Genomic DNA, 19,757 nt, shown 5'->3' on the forward strand with positions numbered 1-19,757 from the left:
CTCTCTCTCTCTCTCTCTCTCTCTCTCTCTCTCTCTCTCTCTCTCTCTCTCTCTCTCTCTCTGTCTCTGTCTCTGTCTCTCTCTCTCTCTCTCTCTCTCTCTCTCTCCCTGGGTGTTGCTAGTAGCAAGGTGTGTGTTGCGCGCGTCAAACTCGCGCGGCTGAGCGGACGCGGGAACAAAGAGACGGACACGTGCTGTTTGGGTTGGTAGTTGACGTCATGTGTTGTGTTTGCATGTGTCAGTTCCAACATGCTCGCCTTCCTTTTCTTGCATGTGTGTTGTTGTGACGTGACAGCAGACAGGTGAAGTTGTACAGGTAGACACCTTGTTTGAACTCACGTGACAGCCTGCACAACAATAACAACAATGTGTATCATCATATGCATCCCTAAGACTTCTCCTTCTGTACTTGCTGTACATTACGTGCAATGATCTGTACTTGGTGTACATTACGTGCAATGTTCTTTACTTGGTGTACATTGCGTGCAATGTTCTTTACTTGGTGTACATTACGAGCAACGTTCTTCACTTAGTGTACATTTCGAACAATGTTCTTCACTTGGTGTACATCATGTGCAACGTTCTTCACTTGGTGTACATTATGTGCAATGTTTTTTACTTGGTGTACATTACGTGCAATGTTCTTCACTTGGTGTACATTACGTGCAATGTTCTTTACTTGGTGTACATTACGTGCACTGTTCTTTACTTGGTGTACATTACGTGCAACGCTCTGTACTTGGTGTACATTATGTGCAACGTTCTTCACTTGGTGTACATTACGTGCAACGTTCTTCACTTGGTGTACATTACGTGCAACGTTCTTCACTTGGTGTACATCATGTGCAATGTTCTTTACTTGGTGTACATTACGTGCAATGTTCTGTACTTGATGTACATTACGTGCAACGTTCTTCACTTGGTGTACATTACGTGCAACGTTCTTCACTTGGTGTACATCATCATGTGCAATGTTCTTTACTTGGTGTACATTACGTGCAACGTTCTGTACTTGATGTACATTACGTGCAACGTTTTTCACTTGGTGTATATTACGTGCAACGTTCTTCACTTGGTGTACATTACGTGCAACGTTCTTCACTTGGTGTACATCATGTGCAATGTTCTTTACTTGGTGTACATTATGTACAATGTGCTTTACTTGGTGTACATTAAGTGCAATGTTCTGTTTTCATTAGGACTGTCACAAATTATTTTTCGAATGAATCGTGATTCTTACTGCATTTTCTTTAAATCTGTCCTGTGCAGCCACTCAGACAAATCATATAGTAGATGTAGATCAGCGGTGCCCATTACGTCGATCGCGAGCTACCGGTCGATCGCGAGCTACCGGTCAATCGCGGAGGATGTGTCAGTCGACCGCCAGCCAGGCATGAAAAAAAATAGACCTAAAAATGAGCGATAATAAATCTTCACTACGACGTCACTTGATTGAAATTCAAAGCACCCGAGGATCTTGTGAAATGATGCTGGCTGCTGCTAGCTCAGTGTGAAGGAAAAAAGACACTTTTTTATTTCAACCGTACATCCCGTCAAAAGCCTAAAGACTGACCGCACAGTTCCTGTCTTCACAATAAAAGTGCCGCTCCATCGCACCTGCACTAGCAAAATAAGAGTCTCCGAAAGCCAGCGCAAACAAGCTAGCAAGCTACGGCGTTTTTTCTTCTAAAGTGTATAAAAACGAATATGGAAGCTGAACAAATAAGATGCCAAAAACCAACCACTTTCATGTGGTATTAGACAGAAAGGAGGAACTTTTTTTCTCCTCCATTTGAAAATGTGGACATTATCAGCACTGCTGTCTCATTCCAATTAATGTAAGTCCTTAGAATCAGGTAATACACCAACTTATATTCTTGTCTTCATGAAAGAAAGAAATCTATATGTTAAACATGCATGTATATTCATTAAAACACCTTTAACATGTGAACAAAAACGGCAAAAAAAAAAAAAAACTGTAGACACCTTAATATTTATTACTTCCTATACTGTATATACTGTGTATACTGTATATACTGTTATACTATTTCATATTGCACTGGTACTGTATGTGATTGCTGTACTTTTACTTGTACTGATACTTCTACCTTAACTACTGGGACTTATTGTGCAACTTATTGTCTTGTAATTAATGTACATCAGAGCTATACAAATTGTTGTATTTTTTGTATTTAGTGTATTAGATTCAGCAACTAGTGTTTGGATCCCACTGTACGCAATATCTGAAGAGCATGGCAAAAAGCATTTCACTGTGGTGTATTCTGCATGTGACAAATAAAACCCTTGAACCCTTGACCCTTGAACCTTGAACCTTGTATATAAATTATATATATATATATATATATATATATATATATATATATATATATATATATATATATATATATATATATATATATATGTATATATATATATGTATATGTGTGTGTGTGTGTGTGTGTGTGTGTGTGTGTGTGTGTGTGTGTGTGTGTGTGTGTGTGTGTGTGTGTGTGTGTGTGTGTATATGTATATATGAGGTAGATCACCTCGACTTGGTCATTTAAAAAGTATCTCGCCTGCTGAAAAAGTGTGGGCACCCCTGATGTAGATGATCTATATCCAATGTACACATTTACTTTAGAAAAGAGAAGATAAGATACTTCTTATTTGTATTTGACTTTATTAAATGTTTGGTGGAATTGTATTCAACAAAAGATGTTTTCTTTGAAGTTATATAGACATTTATCACAGTTGCTAATCTATTTTATAGAGGAATGTAGTTCATCATACAACTGGCACCCAATGGTATTAAAAAAAGTATTGATTTTGAATGGAGAAATGTTTTGAATCAAGAATTGATTCTGAATTGAATCGTTACTCCCAATAATCGAATCAAATTAAGTCTTTTGGTGCCAAAGATTGACAGCCCCAGTGTCTGATACTGTGTGTGAATATACTGTACCTAATATTAGGGCTGTGAATCTTTGGGCAGGACACACTGATTGGATTCTTGGGAGTAACGAATGTGACTCGGAATCAATTCTCGATTTTAAAAACATTCAAAATCTTTATTTTATTAACATTGGGTGTCAGTTCTGTGATTGACTACATTCCTCCATAAAATACATAAACAGTTGTGATGCATTTCTATATTGCTTAAAGGAAAACTGGTTTTGTTAAATATATTTCTACCAAATATTTGATAAAGTAAATACAAACAAGACAACAAGAGAAATATCCACACTTCTCTTTTCCAGGCAGACCAATTGAAGTTTTTTTTTTTATTCGATTAAGAATGTTTAAAAATAAAAATCACCCTTAAGAACGACTATTATAATAAAAAGTGAGTAACAATTTAGTAAAGGTAGAAACATGTAAACAAAAACATTGACAGATTGTGTTCCTGTTGGTGATGTACTTGATCTCAAAACACTCACAAGCAAGTAGAATTTGCCTGAGTGACTGGAAAATAAAATACAAATATATACATTCAAAAATCGATTTTATTTATTTTTTTAATTGATTAAGAATCGTTACAAATAAGAATCACAATTAATCTGAAAATCGATTTTTTTTTTTTTTAAACCCTTACCTAATATGTCTGCAATTTTTATTTTTACGTTGAATATTTCAAATAACATATCTCATAGAATAACACATACAAGACAGTTATTTATTTATTTCATGTTCTGAAGTATATTGGGGTATTGTGGTGTGAATAACAATTTAGTCAAGATAATACAACAAATCACACAAAGTACACACAAATTGTGTTTCAAACCATACAAAAAAGTAAATGATAATAAAAGCATTTAAATAAGAAATAAGAAAAAGTCCTTCACAATTATGTTCCATGATGAAAATACTCCACATGATCGATGTTCCTTGAACATGCCAGCGTCCCCTAGAGGGCCACCAAAAAGATCTACTTCTCGCATGTGGGTCGCAGCGGTACTGAGACGTAATACACTTTTCCACCACTTGTGGCAGTAACAACAATATTAAAGCGAAAAAGTCTGGAGTCATAGAGAAGTTTCTTAAGTGCAAAAATTATGACTAAAGTGGTGAAGATGTATTTTCATTTGCACTTGAATTTTTTTGGGCAGTTTATTTAAGAAACATATCCATCATTAATTTAGGTTATTTATTTTAGCACAACTTAATTGTATGTAAATGTCATTTTTATTTATGAGTCCCTTCTTATGTTGCATATTTTGGTCATATTAATGTTTCTAATCAGCCTGACCTAAGCCTATGTTTGATGTAGTACATCAATAATCATCTTTGAGATTAAGCCATATTAATAGGCAATGTTGGAAACTGTAAGTAGGTGAGATATAATTCATGAATATGATTCAAATCAAGAGTAAGATGACTCATGCAGTGTTAATATTGGAGTGGGCCCCGGGGCCCCTCTATACCAAAAAGGTTAAGAACTCCTGCTAAACAAGTTAGTTTTTGACACTGTGTTCCTGTTACTGACTCTCCAATAACTTAAGTATTGAACACATTTTGATTTGAGAATCATACAGCATCAATATCTGGTATTGATCTGCACATCACTAATAATCTGATCACTAAAAAACGCTAATAAACTCCAGGTAACACCTGTGTATTGAAATGTATTCTGCTCAACTGTGCATGGACTACGACAGTCTCCTTCAATTGTAACTTTCAAAAAAAGACCATTTGAAATTTTGATTTACATTTTTTTAAAGCTGCCGTGTTGTCTCCTATTTGTTAACAATATTCATGTGAAGCCTGTTGGCAACAACGGAGTGATTGAAGATGCATCATGGGAAACAATAAGGGTCACAAAATGATATTTATTCTCCACAAACATTTTTGTATCAAAATTCTAACATGTCGTGTCCATCCCCTCAGGCAAATGATATTTTTAAAGTAGATGTGGCATTTCATGTACATTCTTATAAATAATAATCCTGAAGTTAGTACAAAGTGCTTCTTACTGCATGTTGACGCCACTGAATATTTGTCATGTGAGGAGTGGCAAATATTTCCCTCTGATTGGCAGACAGGACTGTTGCAGCCGGGTCTTTGCATCACTCACGTGGCTCCGCCCCTTTTTAGACTGTGTCCTACAGACAGAGAGGACATACAGGGGGAGGGAGGGGGGGGTCTGAGTGACATGATGTACACTGCAGCAAGACTGCAGCTACATGGAATAAAGGGTCATACTGAAACAAGCCATGTGCCATTGCTGGTGCACGCCCTGGCTGCTCGCTCTGTGTGGGAACCTGCCTTCAGCTCTTACTTCTTCTTCCTCTGCAGATACCCAGTTCAGGATGTCCATCCTGGAGCGTCTGGAGCAGATGGAACAGAGGATGGCCGACATAACCAATCAAAACCCCAGCTCAGAAACCATGGCAACCAAAAGTGGAGGGCTGGATGAAGGCGGAGCCGCTGAGCAGTCTCAAGTAAGGCCGTGTTTATAGGGGACGTTCTTTTGAAGGGGAACCGCACTTTGTGGGGAATCATTCAGAATCCTTATGTAAGACAAGAACACCCTTTTCTTTCTTCTGGTGCATTCTAAGTAGTTAATAAGTCTGTCTACTATTGAGCCTGTGAGAGTCGCTCTATTCCGCCTCTTTTGTTTACACGCTGTAAGTTTAGGGCTCTCAAAACAAATCCATTTTTGAATGAATCGTGATTCTTATTTGTAAACTTTTTTTTTTTTTTTTCAATTTGTCCTGTGCAGCCACTCAGACAAATCATATAGTAGATGTAGATGATCTATATCTGCTGTACACATTTACTTTAGAAAAGAGAAGTGTTGGATACTTCTTATTTGTATTTGATTTTATTAAATGTTTGGGTAGAATTTTATTAAACAAAACCAGTTTTCTTTGAAGTAATATAGAAATGTATCAGAGCTGTTTGTCTATTTTATGGAGGAATGTAGTTCATCATAGAACTGGTTATTTAGAGCGGTGGTCCCCAACCACCGGCCCGGGGAGCGGTACCGGTCCGTGAAGCATTTGCAACCGGGCCGGAGAGAAACATTAAATAATTTATAAAAGACTGCATTTTCTCCGACTTAATTTTGTTCCTGTCCCACCAGACCAGGGGTGTCAAACTTGTTTTCATTGAGGGCCACACCGCAGCCATGGCTGCCAAAAGAGGGCCGCTTGTAACAGTAAATAATTCATGAATTTGCCTATGAATTTAAATATTTAACTTTTTTTTTTACGTAAAGAGTAAAAAAAATCTGCGGATTTGACCACTTTTTTTTAACAGAAAAAAACTGGCAGCTTAGTTGCCAGACTTTTACTCTACGATATATGGTGTTATTTTATTATTAGTATTATTAGTATTATTATTACAACATATTACTGTAAATATAAATACAGTACCACTGTTTAATTTTATTTTGGCAACTCAGCTGCCAGCTTTTTACCAAAATGAAATGTGGTAACATAAAATCATCAACCGTAGATTTAAAAAACAAAAACAAACTGACAGCTCAGTCGACAGAATTTTACTGTAAAACAACAAACATTGTTTTTTTTTTTTTTCAATTTACAGTAATATGCTGCAAAAAAACCTCCCTAAATTTTACAGTAAAATCTATTGGTCATTTTTATAGTGTACAATTTGATGGATAACTTGCTTCGAAACCATAAGTTAAGCAGATATTTAAGTATTTATTTGGATTTTGACCATAAAAGTTAGATACTATAATATTTGTTGCAATATTGGACACTATTTTTTTCCCTGTCAAACTAGAAAAAAAACCTAATACATTTTAGTAAGAAAATAAGAAAGTAAATAAAGAAAATATAAGGTATTTTATTGACACAGATTATTTCCAAGCTTTTGAGGGCCATATAAAAGGACGTGGAGGGGCAGATCTGGCCCGCGGGCCTTGAGTTTGACAACTGTGCACTAGACACACCAATGATGTACAATAAAACTCCTCATAGGAAGTTGCCATTTGTTATAACTGTGTGACATGATACAATGCACATTAATGAACATATCAAATATAAATGTGACAGATTGTAGCCAAAGGCTGATTTCCATCAGCATTTCATTGCAAAGAAACAAGCCCAGTGCTCCCACTTGCGTTATAGTGAGTTGTATTTTTCACAAGTGGGAAGCCGGTCCCTAAAAATAATGCCTACATTAAACTGGTCCGTGGTGCAAAAAAGGTTGGGGACCACTGATTTAGAGGTTTTATTGTCGGAATGGAGGACCTCCCATTGACTCTGTTGTAAGTGGACTTTTATTTTACGGTTTAGAATACTTAAAAAAGATATATATTCTGCAGGTCAATTCCCATTTTTTGGCCCATATACGATCTGTATGGGATTTGTTTCATGCCCGTGTGAACAGTGCAATTCTGAACAGGCCTTTTTTGTATGTGGAAATAAGTGGGACAAATATGCGATGGGTCCTCAATATTTTAGGTCGCATTCGTCCGACCGGAACGTCATCAAAAAGCGATAAGCATCGTAATTATAGACGACAAAACAAATAGTTGACAACGGAGCAGAAAACGGGTGAAAATCAAATGTTTTAGGAACTCACATGGAAGTTGCCGCACTCCTGTCTTTGACACACTCTTCAGGAAGACATCGAAGCAAAACAACCCGGAAAAGTCCCCAAATACTAGTCCTCGTCCTTCTTCATCTTCTGCACACAACAATTCAGTTCAGAAAATGTTGACTTTGATCGCACAAAATCCTTGAAATTGCCACAAATGTGCCCGGACTGAGAGTGGAAGCCATGTTTACATTCCCTAAACACTGCAGTGACGGGTCAATTTGCATTCACATTAGACATTGCTTTTTTATTACAATGTGAAATATCACATTTGACAACGAAAATCTGAATTGGACATTCATGTTGCACCTGATCACATCTTTGTTGTTTGCGTTATAAAACTTTCTTGTGTTTAGTTTGTTTTGTTTTCATGCGCCACACTGCAAAAAGTCAGTGTTCAAAAACAAGAAGAAAAAAATACAAAAATTAGGGGTATTTTACTTGAGCTAAGGAAAATTATCTGCCAATATAACAAGAAAATTTGGCTTGTCAAGACTTTCCAAAACAAGTAAAATTAGCTAACCTCAATGAACCTCAAAAATACCTTAAAATAAGTATATTCTCACTAATAACAAGTGCACTTTTCTTGATAGGAAAAACAAATATGAGACCTTTTTTCTCAAAATGTTGAAAAATATTCTTAAATTAAGTAAATGCTAATGCCATTATCTTGACATAATGATATGCGCTCGGCATTACATTTCTTGAAACCAGCAAACTTACACTAAAAACTAGTTTATTTTTCTTATTGGAAAGGCAACAAGGCAACCGCTTGTTACTCTTGGGGTCTACTAGCCGCTCAGGCAAATCATATTGTCTAAAAATGCATTTTCCCATTGATAACATGACATAATTGCGTTATTTTGTATGTTTTCTAATCAAAAAGGTGTTGTTGGTATCACGAACATTCCACTTTCTTCTGCAGACCTCTGCGGACCACAGCTCCTTTGAAGGTCGAGTGGTGGTTGTGTGTGAGAAGATGATGTCGCAGCCATGTTGGGTCTCGTCCAATCAGCTGGTCCACAGTAAGAACTCCAGGGGAATGACCTTACTCCATCTGGCCGCAGCACAGGGCTATGCTGGCCTCATCCAGACTCTCATCCGCTGGCGGTGAGTATCAAACTGCGATTCCAGCAGGGTGTGAACGCTCTATGTGCACAAGCCGCCAAATCACTGACATGTGAGTGGAAGTGAAATGTTCCAATGTGCAGGGTGAGTGGAGTGTGTGGATGGTGGAACGCTTCAAGTTGGTTGAGAAATGTGAAATATGCAATATATTGTATATTTCCCCTTCCTTGTCAATGGGGAGAAAATACCGGGAATACCGGGAAAGAGAAAAGATGTTTAGTGTTCGATATATGGAAAGAGTAGTGTGTGTGGATGGTTGAAAGGTCGGAATCAGATTTAAAAATGGCGCACAATTTAGAGGATTTAGGGCATTGTAGAACTATGAATATGTCCATTAATTTGAATGGGAATTTCCTGGAAATTTGGGAATTTCGGGATTATTTGAAAATATTGATACTAGCACAATTGTCTGAGATCAGGGGTGGGCAATTAATTTTTACCGGGGGCCGCATGAGTAACCTGAGCACAGCTGGAGAACCACACTGACAATATTTAAATGTTCCCCATACTAAAGTGTTACCAAAAAAATCATATGATTTTACTATGTGTGAATGCTTGGATATTCACACAATAATAATAATCATGATGAATAGATTATTTTTCTGTGTGTGAATGCTTGAACATTCACACAATAATAATAATAATAATCATGACAAATAGATGATTTTTCTATGTGTGAATGTTTGGACATTCACACAATAATAATAATGATAATAACATTGATAAAAATAATTATAATAAATAGATGATTTGTCTATGTGTGAATGCTTGGACATTCACACAATAATAATAATAGTAATAATAATGATAATGATAAAAAATAATCATAGTAGATGGATGATGTTTCTATGTGTGAATGCTTGGACATTCACACAATAATAATAATAATAATAATAATAATAATAATAATAATGATAAAAATAATCATAATATATAGATGATTTTTCTATGTGTGAATGCTTGGACATTCATACAATAATAATAATGATAATAATGATAACAATAATCATAATATATAGATGATTTTTCTATGTGTGAATGCTTGGACATTCACACAATAATAATAATAATAATGATAAAAATAATTATAATCAATAGATGATTTTTCTATGTGTGAATGCTTGGACATTCACACAATAATAATAATAATGATAAAATAATCATAATCAATAGATGATTTTCTATGTGTGAATGCTTGGACATTCACACAATGATAATAATTATAATAATCATAATAAATAGAAGATTTTCTATGTGTGAATGCTTGGACATTCACACAATAATAATAATAATGATAAAAATTATCATAATTAATAGATTATTTTTCTATGTGAGAATGCTTGGACATTCACACAATAATAATAATCATAATAATCATAATAAATAGATGGCAGCACGGTGAAACAGGGGTTAGTGCATGTGCCTCATAATACGAAGGTCCTGAGTAGTCCTGAGTTCAATCCCGGGCTCGGGATCTTTCTGTGTGGAGTTTGCATGTTCTCCCCGTGACTGCGTTGGTTCCCTCCGGGTACTTCGGCTTCCTCCCACCTCCAAAAACATGCACCTGGGGATAGGTTGATTGGCAACACTACATTGTCCCTAGTGTGTGAATGTGAGTGTGAATGTTGTCTGTCTATCTGTGTTGGCCCTGTGATGAGGGGGCGACTTGTCCAGGGTGTACACGGCCTTCCGCCTGAATGCAGCTAAAATATGCTCCAGCGACCCCCCGCGACCCCGAAAGAGACAAGCGGTAGAATATGGATGGATGGATGGATAATAAATAGATGATTTTTCTCTGTGTGAATGCTTGGACATTCACACAATAATAATAATATTAATACAAATAATCATAATGAATAGATGATTTTTCTCTGTGTGAATGCTTGGACATTCACACAATAATAATAATATTGATACAAATAATCATAATGAATAGATGATATTTCTATGTGTGAATGCTTGGACATTCACACAATAATAATAATATTATTGATAAAAATAATCTTAATGAATAGATGATATTTCTATGTGTGAATGCTTGGACATTCACCCAATAATAATAATAATAATAATAATAATAATAATGATGAAAATAATCATAATAGATAAATGATGTTTCTATGTGTGAATGCTTGGGCATTCACACAATAATAATAATAATAATGCTAAAAATAATTATAATAGATATATTATGTCTCTATGTGTGAATGCTTGGGCATTCACACAATAATAATAATAATTATTATAATAATCATAATAAATAGATGATTTTTCTTTGTCTGAATGCTTGGACATTCACACAATAATAATAATAATAATAATGATAAAAATAATCATAATAAAGACATGATTTTTCTATGTGTGAATGCTTGGACATTCACACAATAATAATAATAATGTTAAAAATAATCATAATAAATACATGATTTGTCTATGTGTGAATGCTTGGACATTCACACAATAATAATAATCATGATGAATAGATTATTTTTCTGTGTGTGAATGCTTGAACATTCACACAATAATAACAATAATAATCATGACAAATAGATGATTTTTCTATGTGTGAATGTTTGGACATTCACACAATAATAATAATGATAATAACATTGATAAAAATAATTATAATAAATAGATGATTTTTCTATGTGTGAATGCTTGGACATTCACACAATAATAATAATAGTAATAATAATGATAATGATAAAAATAATCATAATAGATAGATGATGTTTCTATGTGTGAATGCTTGGACATTCACACAATAATAATAATAATAATAATAATAATAATAATAATAATAATGATAAAAATAATCATAATATATAGATGATTTTTCTATGTGTGAATGCTTGGACATTCACACAATAATAATATTAATAATAATGATAAAAATAATCATAATAAAGACATGATTTTTCTATGTGTGAATGCTTGGACATTCACACAATAATAATAATAAGGTTAAAAATAATCATAATAAATACATGATTTGTCTATGTGTGAATGCTTGGACATTCACACAATAATAATAATCATGATGAATGGATTATTTTTCTGTGTGTGAATGCTTGAACATTCACACAATAATAACAATAATAATCATGACAAATAGATGATTTTTCTATGTGTGAATGTTTGGACATTCACATAATAATAATAATGATATTAACATTGATAAAAAATAATTATAATAAATAGATGATTTTTCTATGTGTGAATGCTTGGACATTCACACAATAATAATAATAGTAATAATAATGATAATGATAAAAATAATCATAATAGATAGATGATGTTTCTATGTGTGAATGCTTGGACATTCACACAATAATAATAATAATAATAATAATAATAATAATAATAATGATAAAAATAATCATAATATATAGATGATTTTTCTATGTGTGAATGCTTGGACATTCACACAATAATAATAATAATGATAACAATAATCATAATATATAGATGATTTTTCTATGCGTGAACGCTTTGACATTCACACAATGATAATAATAATAATGATAAAAATAATTATAATCAATAGATGATTTTTCTATGTGTGAATGCTTGGACATTCACACAATAATACTAATTATAATAATCATAATAAATAGATTATTGTTCTATGTGTGAATGCTTGGACATTCACACAATAATAATAATAATGATAACATAATCATAATCAATAGATGATTTTCTATGTGTGAATGCTTGGACATTCACACAATGATAATAATTATAATAATCATAATAAATAGAAGATTTTTCTATGTGTGAATGCTTGGACATTCACACAATAATAATAATAATGATAAAAAATTATCATAATTAATAGATTATTTTTCTATGTGTAAATGCTTGGACATTCACACAATAATAATAATGATAATAATCATAATAAATAGATGGCAGCACGGTGGAACAGGGGTTAGTGCATGTGCCTCATAATACGAAGGTCCTGAGTAGTCCTGAGTTCAATCCCGGGCTCTGGATTTTTCTGTGTGGAGTTTGCATGTTCTCCCCGTGACTGCGTTGGTTCCCTCCGGGTACTCCGGCTTCCTCCCACCTCCAAAAACATGTACCTGGGGATAGGTTGATTGGCAACACTAAATTGTCCCTAGTGTGTGAATGTGAGTGTGAATGTTGTCTGTCTATCTGTGTTGGCCCTGTGATGAGTTGGCGACTTGTCCAGGGTGTACACGGCCTTCCGCCTGAATGCAGCTGAGATATGCTCCAGCGACCCCGAAAGAGACAAGCGGTAGCATATGGATGGATGGATGGATAATAAATAGATGATTTTTCTATGTGTGAATGCTTGGACATTCACACAATAATAATAATATTATTGATAAAAATAATCATAATGAATAGATGATATTTCTATGTGTGAATGCTTGGACATTCACCCAATAATAATAATAATAATAATAATGATGAAAATAATCATAATAGATAAATGATGTTTCTATGTGTGAATGTTTGGGCATTCACACAATAATAATAATAATAATGCTAAAAATAATCATAATAGATATATTGTGTCTCTATGTGTGAATGCTTGGGCATTCACACAATAATAATGATAATAATTATAATAATCATAATAAATAGATGATTTGTCTTTGTCTGAATGCTTGGACATTCACACAATAATAATAATAATGTTAAAAATAATCATAATAAATACATGATTTGTCTATGTGTGAATGCTTGGACATTCACACAATAATAATAATCATGATGAATAGATTATTTTTCTGTGTGTGAATGCTTGAACATTCACACAATAGTAATAATAATAATCATGACAAATAGATGATTTTTCTATGTGTGAATGTTTGGACATTCACACAATAATAATAATGATAATAACATTGATAAAAATAATTATAATAAATAGATGATTTTTCTATGTGTGAATGCTTGGACATTCACACAATAATAATAATAGTAATAATAATGATAATGATAAAAAAATAATCATAATAGATAGATGATGTTTCTATGTGTGAATGCTTGGACATTCACACACTAATAATAATAATAATAATAATAATAATAATGATAAAAATTATCATAATATATAGATGATTTTTCTATGTGTGAATGCTTGGACATTCACACAATAATAATAATAATAATGATAAAAATAATCATAATCAATAGATGATTTTTCTATGTGTGAATGCTTGGACATTCTCACAATAATAATAATAATGATAACAATAATCATAATATATAGATGATTTTTCTACGTGTGAATGCTTGGACATTCACACAATAATAATAATAATAATGATAAAAATAATTATAATCAATAGATGATTTTTCTATGTGTGAATGCTTGGACATTCACACAATAATACTAATTATAATAATCATAATAAATAGATTATTGTTCTATGTGTGAATGCTTGGACATTCACACAATAATAATAATAATGATAAAATAATCATAATCAATAGATGATTTTCTATGTGTGAATGCTTGGACATTCACACAATGATAATAATTATAATAATCATAATAAATAGAAGATTTTTCTATGTGTGAATGCTTGGACATTCACACAATAATAATAATAATGATAAAATAATCATAATCAATAGATGATTTTCTATGTGTGAATGCTTGGACATTCACACAATGATAATAATTATAATAATCATAATTAATAGATTATTTTTCTATGTGTGAATGCTTGGACATTCACACAATAATAATAATGATAATAATCATAATAAATAGATGGCAGCACAGTGAAACAGGGGTTAGTGCATGTGCCTCATAATACGAAGGTCCTGAGTAGTCCTGAGTTCAATCCCGGGCTCGGGATCTTTCTGTGTGGAGTTTGCATGTTCTCCCCGTGACTGCATTGGTTCCCTCCGGGTACTCCGGCTTCCTCCCACCTCCAAAAACATGCACCTGGGGATAGGTTGATTGGCAACACTAAATTGTCCCTAGTGTGTGAATGTGAGTGTGAATGTTGTCTGTCTATCTGTGTTGGCCCTGTGATGAGGTAGCGACTTGTCCAGGGTGTACCCGGCCTTCCGCCTGAATGCAGCTGAGATATGCTCCAGCGACCCCCCGCGACCCCGAAAGAGACAAGCGGTAGAATATGGATGGATGGATGGATAATAAATAGATGATTTTTCTATGTGTGAATGCTTGGACATTCACACAATAATAATAATATTGATACAAATAATCATAATGAATAGATGGTATTTCTATGTGTGAATGCTTGGACATTCACACAATAATAATAATATTATTGATAAAAATAATCATAATGAATAGATGATATTTCTATGTGTGAATGCTTGGACATTCACCCAATAATAATAATAATAATAATAATAATGATGAAAATAATCATAATAGATAAATGATGTTTCTATGTGTGAATGCTTGGGCATTCACACAATAATAATAATAATAATGCTAAAAATAATCATAATAGATATATTATGTCTCTATGTGTGAATGCTTGGGCATTCACACAATAATAATAATAATAATTATAATAATCATAATAAATAGATGATTTTTCTATGTCTGAATGCTTAGACATTCACACAATAATAATAATAATAATAATAATGATACAAATAATCATAATAAATACATGATTTTTCTATGTGTGAATGCTTGGACATTCACACAATAATAATAATAATGTTAAAAATAATCATAATAAATACATGATTTGTCTATGTGTGAATGCTTGGACATTCAAACAATAATAATAATAGTAATAATAATGATAAAAATAATCATAATAGATAGATGATGTTTCTATGTGTGAATGATTGGACATTCACACAATAATAATGATACAAAATAATTATAATAGATACATTCACATAATCAAGAGGCATGTTTCATTTCATGTGCTCATTTTGCTCTGCAGAACAAAGCACGCTGACAGCATTGACCTCGAGCTGGAGGTGGACCCTCTCAACGTGGACCACTTCTCCTGCACACCACTGGTGGGTGGTCACCATGTTCTCCATGCACTTCTCCGCCTGATGCTAACCCGGCACCTTCCCATCCACCTCCCAGATGTGGGCGTGTGCTCTGGGTCACACCGATGCAGCGCTGGTGCTGTACCAGTGGGACCCGCGAGCGTTGGCCATCCCTGACTCTCTGGGACGCCTGCCGCTCAACATCGCCAGATCCCGGGGCCACACGCGATTGGCTGAGCTCCTGGAGCAGCTGCAACAGAGTCCTCAGGCTCAAGGCCAGGCCGCTGATGCGTGGATGGACAGATGGAGAGAAGGTTCTGAGCTCGCTAGAATAAGCAACAGTCACTCTTCCAACGCTAACCCTGGTGAGAATTCTTACTACATGTCTGACACTCTGCAAACTATATATATATATATATATATATATATATATATATATATATATATATATATATATATATATATATATATATATGTATGTATGTATGTGTGTATATATATGTATAAATGTACAGTACAAGCCAAAAGTTTGGACACACCTTCTCCTCATTCAATGTGTTTTCTTTATTTTTATGACTATTTACATTGTAGATTGTCACATCAAAACTATGAATGAACACATGTGGAGTTATGTACTTCACACAAAAAGGTGAAATAACCGAAAACATATTCTAGTTTCTTCAAAATAGCCACCCTTTGCTCTGATTACTGCTTTGCACACTCTTGGCATTCTCTCCATGAGCTTCGAGAGGTAGTCACCTGAAATGGTTTTCACTTCACAGGTATGCTTGAAGCTCATCAATATACATACAGTGTTTATATAGTAGGGGGTTGATATGACAACTACAACATGCAGTGTTTCTAGAAAGTATTCACAGCGCTTCACTTTTTCCACATTTGACAGCCTTATTCCAAAATGAAATACATTAATTTTTCTCCTCAAAATTCTACACAGAGTTCCCCATAATGACAATGTGAAAAAGTTTTTTTTTTCAATTCAGCAAATGTATTAAAAATAAAAAACAGACATCAAAAATCACATGTACATGAGTATTGACAGTCAATACTTAGTTGATGCACCTTTGGCAGCAATCCATCCATCCATTTTCTACCGCTTATTCCCTTTTGGGGTGGCGGGGGGCGCTGGAGCCTATCTCAGCTACAATCGGGCGGAAGGCGGGGTACACCCTGGACAAGTCGCCACCTCGGCAGCAATTACATCCTCAAGTCTTTTTGAATATGATGCCACCATCTTGGCACACCTATCTTTGGACACTTTGGGCCATTCCTCTCAAGCAGGTTGGATGGGAAGCGTTGGTTTTTGTCTAAATATTGAGCAAGGGCTGTGAATATTTATGTACATGTGATTTCTGTAATAAGTTAATAACTTTAAAAAACTTTGCAAGTGCTTCTGCGTAGTCACAGGTACCGAACACACACGTTCCTTCCGGTTCCGCTAACAGACTGCGATTGGAAAAGGTGGCAGTTGTTGGCTTAACAAAGACGAGTACGAATACAATCGTGGTTTAAATCCGCGAATGGAAGCGTGGATCGGGGGAAGCGAGAATTGAAGAATACCTTGTTTTTAATAAAATATTTAGGTCTACTATACTACTGTATTTAATGTTGTCATTATGGTGGTACTTAATGAATACTTAGGTCTACTACACTACTGTATTTTAATGTTGTCATTATGGTGGTACTTAATGAATACTTAGGTCTACTACACTACTGTATTCTAATGTTGTCATGATGGTGGTACTTAATGAATACTTAGGTCTACTACACTACTGTATTTTAATGTCATTATAGTGGTACTTGATGAATACTTAGATCTACTACACTACTGTATTTTAATGTTGTCATTATGGTGGTACTTAATGAATACTTAGGTCTACTACACTACTGTATTTTAATGTTTTCATCATGGTGGTACTTAATGAATACTTAGGTCTACTACACTACTGTATTTAAATGTTGTCATAATGGTGGTGCTTAATGAATACTTAGGTCTACTACACTACTATATTTAAATGCTGTCATAATGTTGGTGCTTAATGAATACTTAGGTCTACTACACTACTGTATTTAATGTTGTGGTACAAGAGTTCTCTGAGGTGGAAATATGTTTGAGAACCACTACTCTAGTACATTACATTGTTATTTGACATCAGAGCTGAGGAGAACGAGGACAGAGAGCCAGTCCAACAACCAGTCCTGGACCCAGGCGGGACTCAGAACCTCACAGGCGACCCAGGGAGAGCAGACAGGTCCACCCCCGGCGAAGAGACTGAAAGCCACCCAGCAACAACTCTCTAGCTCCGCCTCCAGCAACCTCAAGTCCCGCCTCAGCCCGAGCGCTCTGCCCTCCCCTCTGCACGCCCAACATCCCCCCGACTGTCCTCGGCTCTCCGCCAGCGCCCCCTTCTCCCACCTGCAGGCCAGGGTAGGGGCGTCAGCAGGGGGCGCCAGGTGGAGTCTGGGGCAGCGCAGCCTCGCCAGGAGGATTGTGGGTAAAGATCGACTGGCGGTCCACCTGCGCCAAAGAGTTGTGAGTGACAGGGGGGAGGAGCTGCTGACCTATCAGGAGACCAGCCAGGACCTGCAGGTATGATGGAAACACTCTTGCTTGTCCTAAAAAGGCCATTATATCATCCTCTCTCTATCTCTTTGCACTGACATTGTTCTCATGTTTTCATAGAATTATTATATTATACATATTTATTATTATATCCCTGCAGGCACAAGACATGAAAACAACAAACTTGATGATTTAGGTCCTGATGTTGAGCAACTAACACATGGTTGGACTTGAGGTCATTTGTGTTGGACAATCTGACCGATTATCTTTTATGCTCCAAACATCTCATACAGTGAGTCTGTGCTGCGCCATCTAGTGGTGCGCCAAGGAATCACTCAATTCAATATTGTAACGTCGTTACAATCCGACTACTGTAGGCCGTAGTGGAAATAAACAACTGAGACACAAACAGAACCGTCAGTTCCATCACTCTGGGAACCCAATGTTCTCCACATTCTCCGCCCCTTTCCCAGCCTCCCAGCCAATCAGCACGCAGAACACATGTAAACAAAGACAAACACTGGCACGTGACAGTGATGCCTTCAATGCCATGGGAAACCACAACACCTGGTAAACATTGAATAAAGTACACGAAGGACTAGGGTTGTCCTGGTACCAACATTTTGGTACCGGTACCAAAATGTATTTTGATACTTTTCTAAATAAAGGGAACCACAAATATGTCATTATTGGTTTTATTCTAACATAAAAACTTTTGATACACTAAACATATGTTTATTATTGCAATCAACAAACTATTTAGTCCTTGAATAAAATTGTGAACATACTAGACAACTTGTCTTTTAGTAGTAAGTAAACAAATAAAGACTCCTAATTAGTCTCTGACGTATGCAGTAACATAACGTGGAAACATGCTTTTTGACAACGTTTATTCAAGGTCGGGTTGTGATATTGATTTGACATTGAAATTAGGTAATTTCCCAACCAAAATTCTACAACACAAATACAACGTTGAAAAAACATGCTTTTTTACAACGTTTAATCAATGTCAGGTTGTGACGTTGATTTGACATTGAAATTTGGTCTTTTCTTAACCAATATTCTACAACACAAATACAACGTTGAAACAACATACTTTTTGATGTTTGTTCAATGTTGGGTTGTAATATTGATTTGACATTGAAATTTGGTCATTTCCCAACCAATATTCTACAACACAAATACAACGTTGAAACAACATGCTTTTTGACAACGTTTAATCAATGTCAGGTTGTGGCGTTGATTTGACATTGAAATTTGGTAATTTCCCAACCAATATTCTACAACACAAATACAACATTGAAATAACATGCTTTTTACGACGTTTAATCAATGTTGAGTTGTGATGTTAATTTGACATTGAAATTTGGTCATTTCCCAACCAATATTCTACAACACAAATACAACGTTGAAACAACATGCTTTTTGACAACGTTTAATCAATGTCAAGTTGTGACGTTGATTTGACATTGAAATTTGGTCATTGCCAACCAATATTCTACAACACAAA

The 19,757-nt window shown here is 34.8% G+C and overlaps 1 protein-coding gene across 5 annotated transcripts in view; it reads left to right on the forward strand.

The window, feature by feature from the left end:
- Positions 1-19,757, forward strand: part of LOC133622746 (calmodulin-binding transcription activator 1-like) — a 223,990-nt gene that overhangs the window by 179,471 nt on the left and 24,762 nt on the right. For all 5 annotated transcript variants that reach the window (XM_061985671.2, XM_061985670.2, XM_061985673.2 and 2 more), the window contains 5 exons: positions 5,293-5,438; positions 8,492-8,676; positions 15,612-15,690; positions 15,764-16,031; positions 17,841-18,274. In XM_061985671.2, coding sequence (XP_061841655.1) covers positions 5,293-5,438; positions 8,492-8,676; positions 15,612-15,690; positions 15,764-16,031; positions 17,841-18,274 — 1,112 coding nt within the window. The remainder of the gene's footprint in view (positions 1-5,292; positions 5,439-8,491; positions 8,677-15,611; positions 15,691-15,763; positions 16,032-17,840; positions 18,275-19,757) is intronic.

This window comes from Nerophis lumbriciformis, linkage group LG23 (genome assembly GCF_033978685.3).
Source record: "Nerophis lumbriciformis linkage group LG23, RoL_Nlum_v2.1, whole genome shotgun sequence".
NCBI lineage: Eukaryota > Metazoa > Chordata > Actinopteri > Syngnathiformes > Syngnathidae > Nerophis > Nerophis lumbriciformis.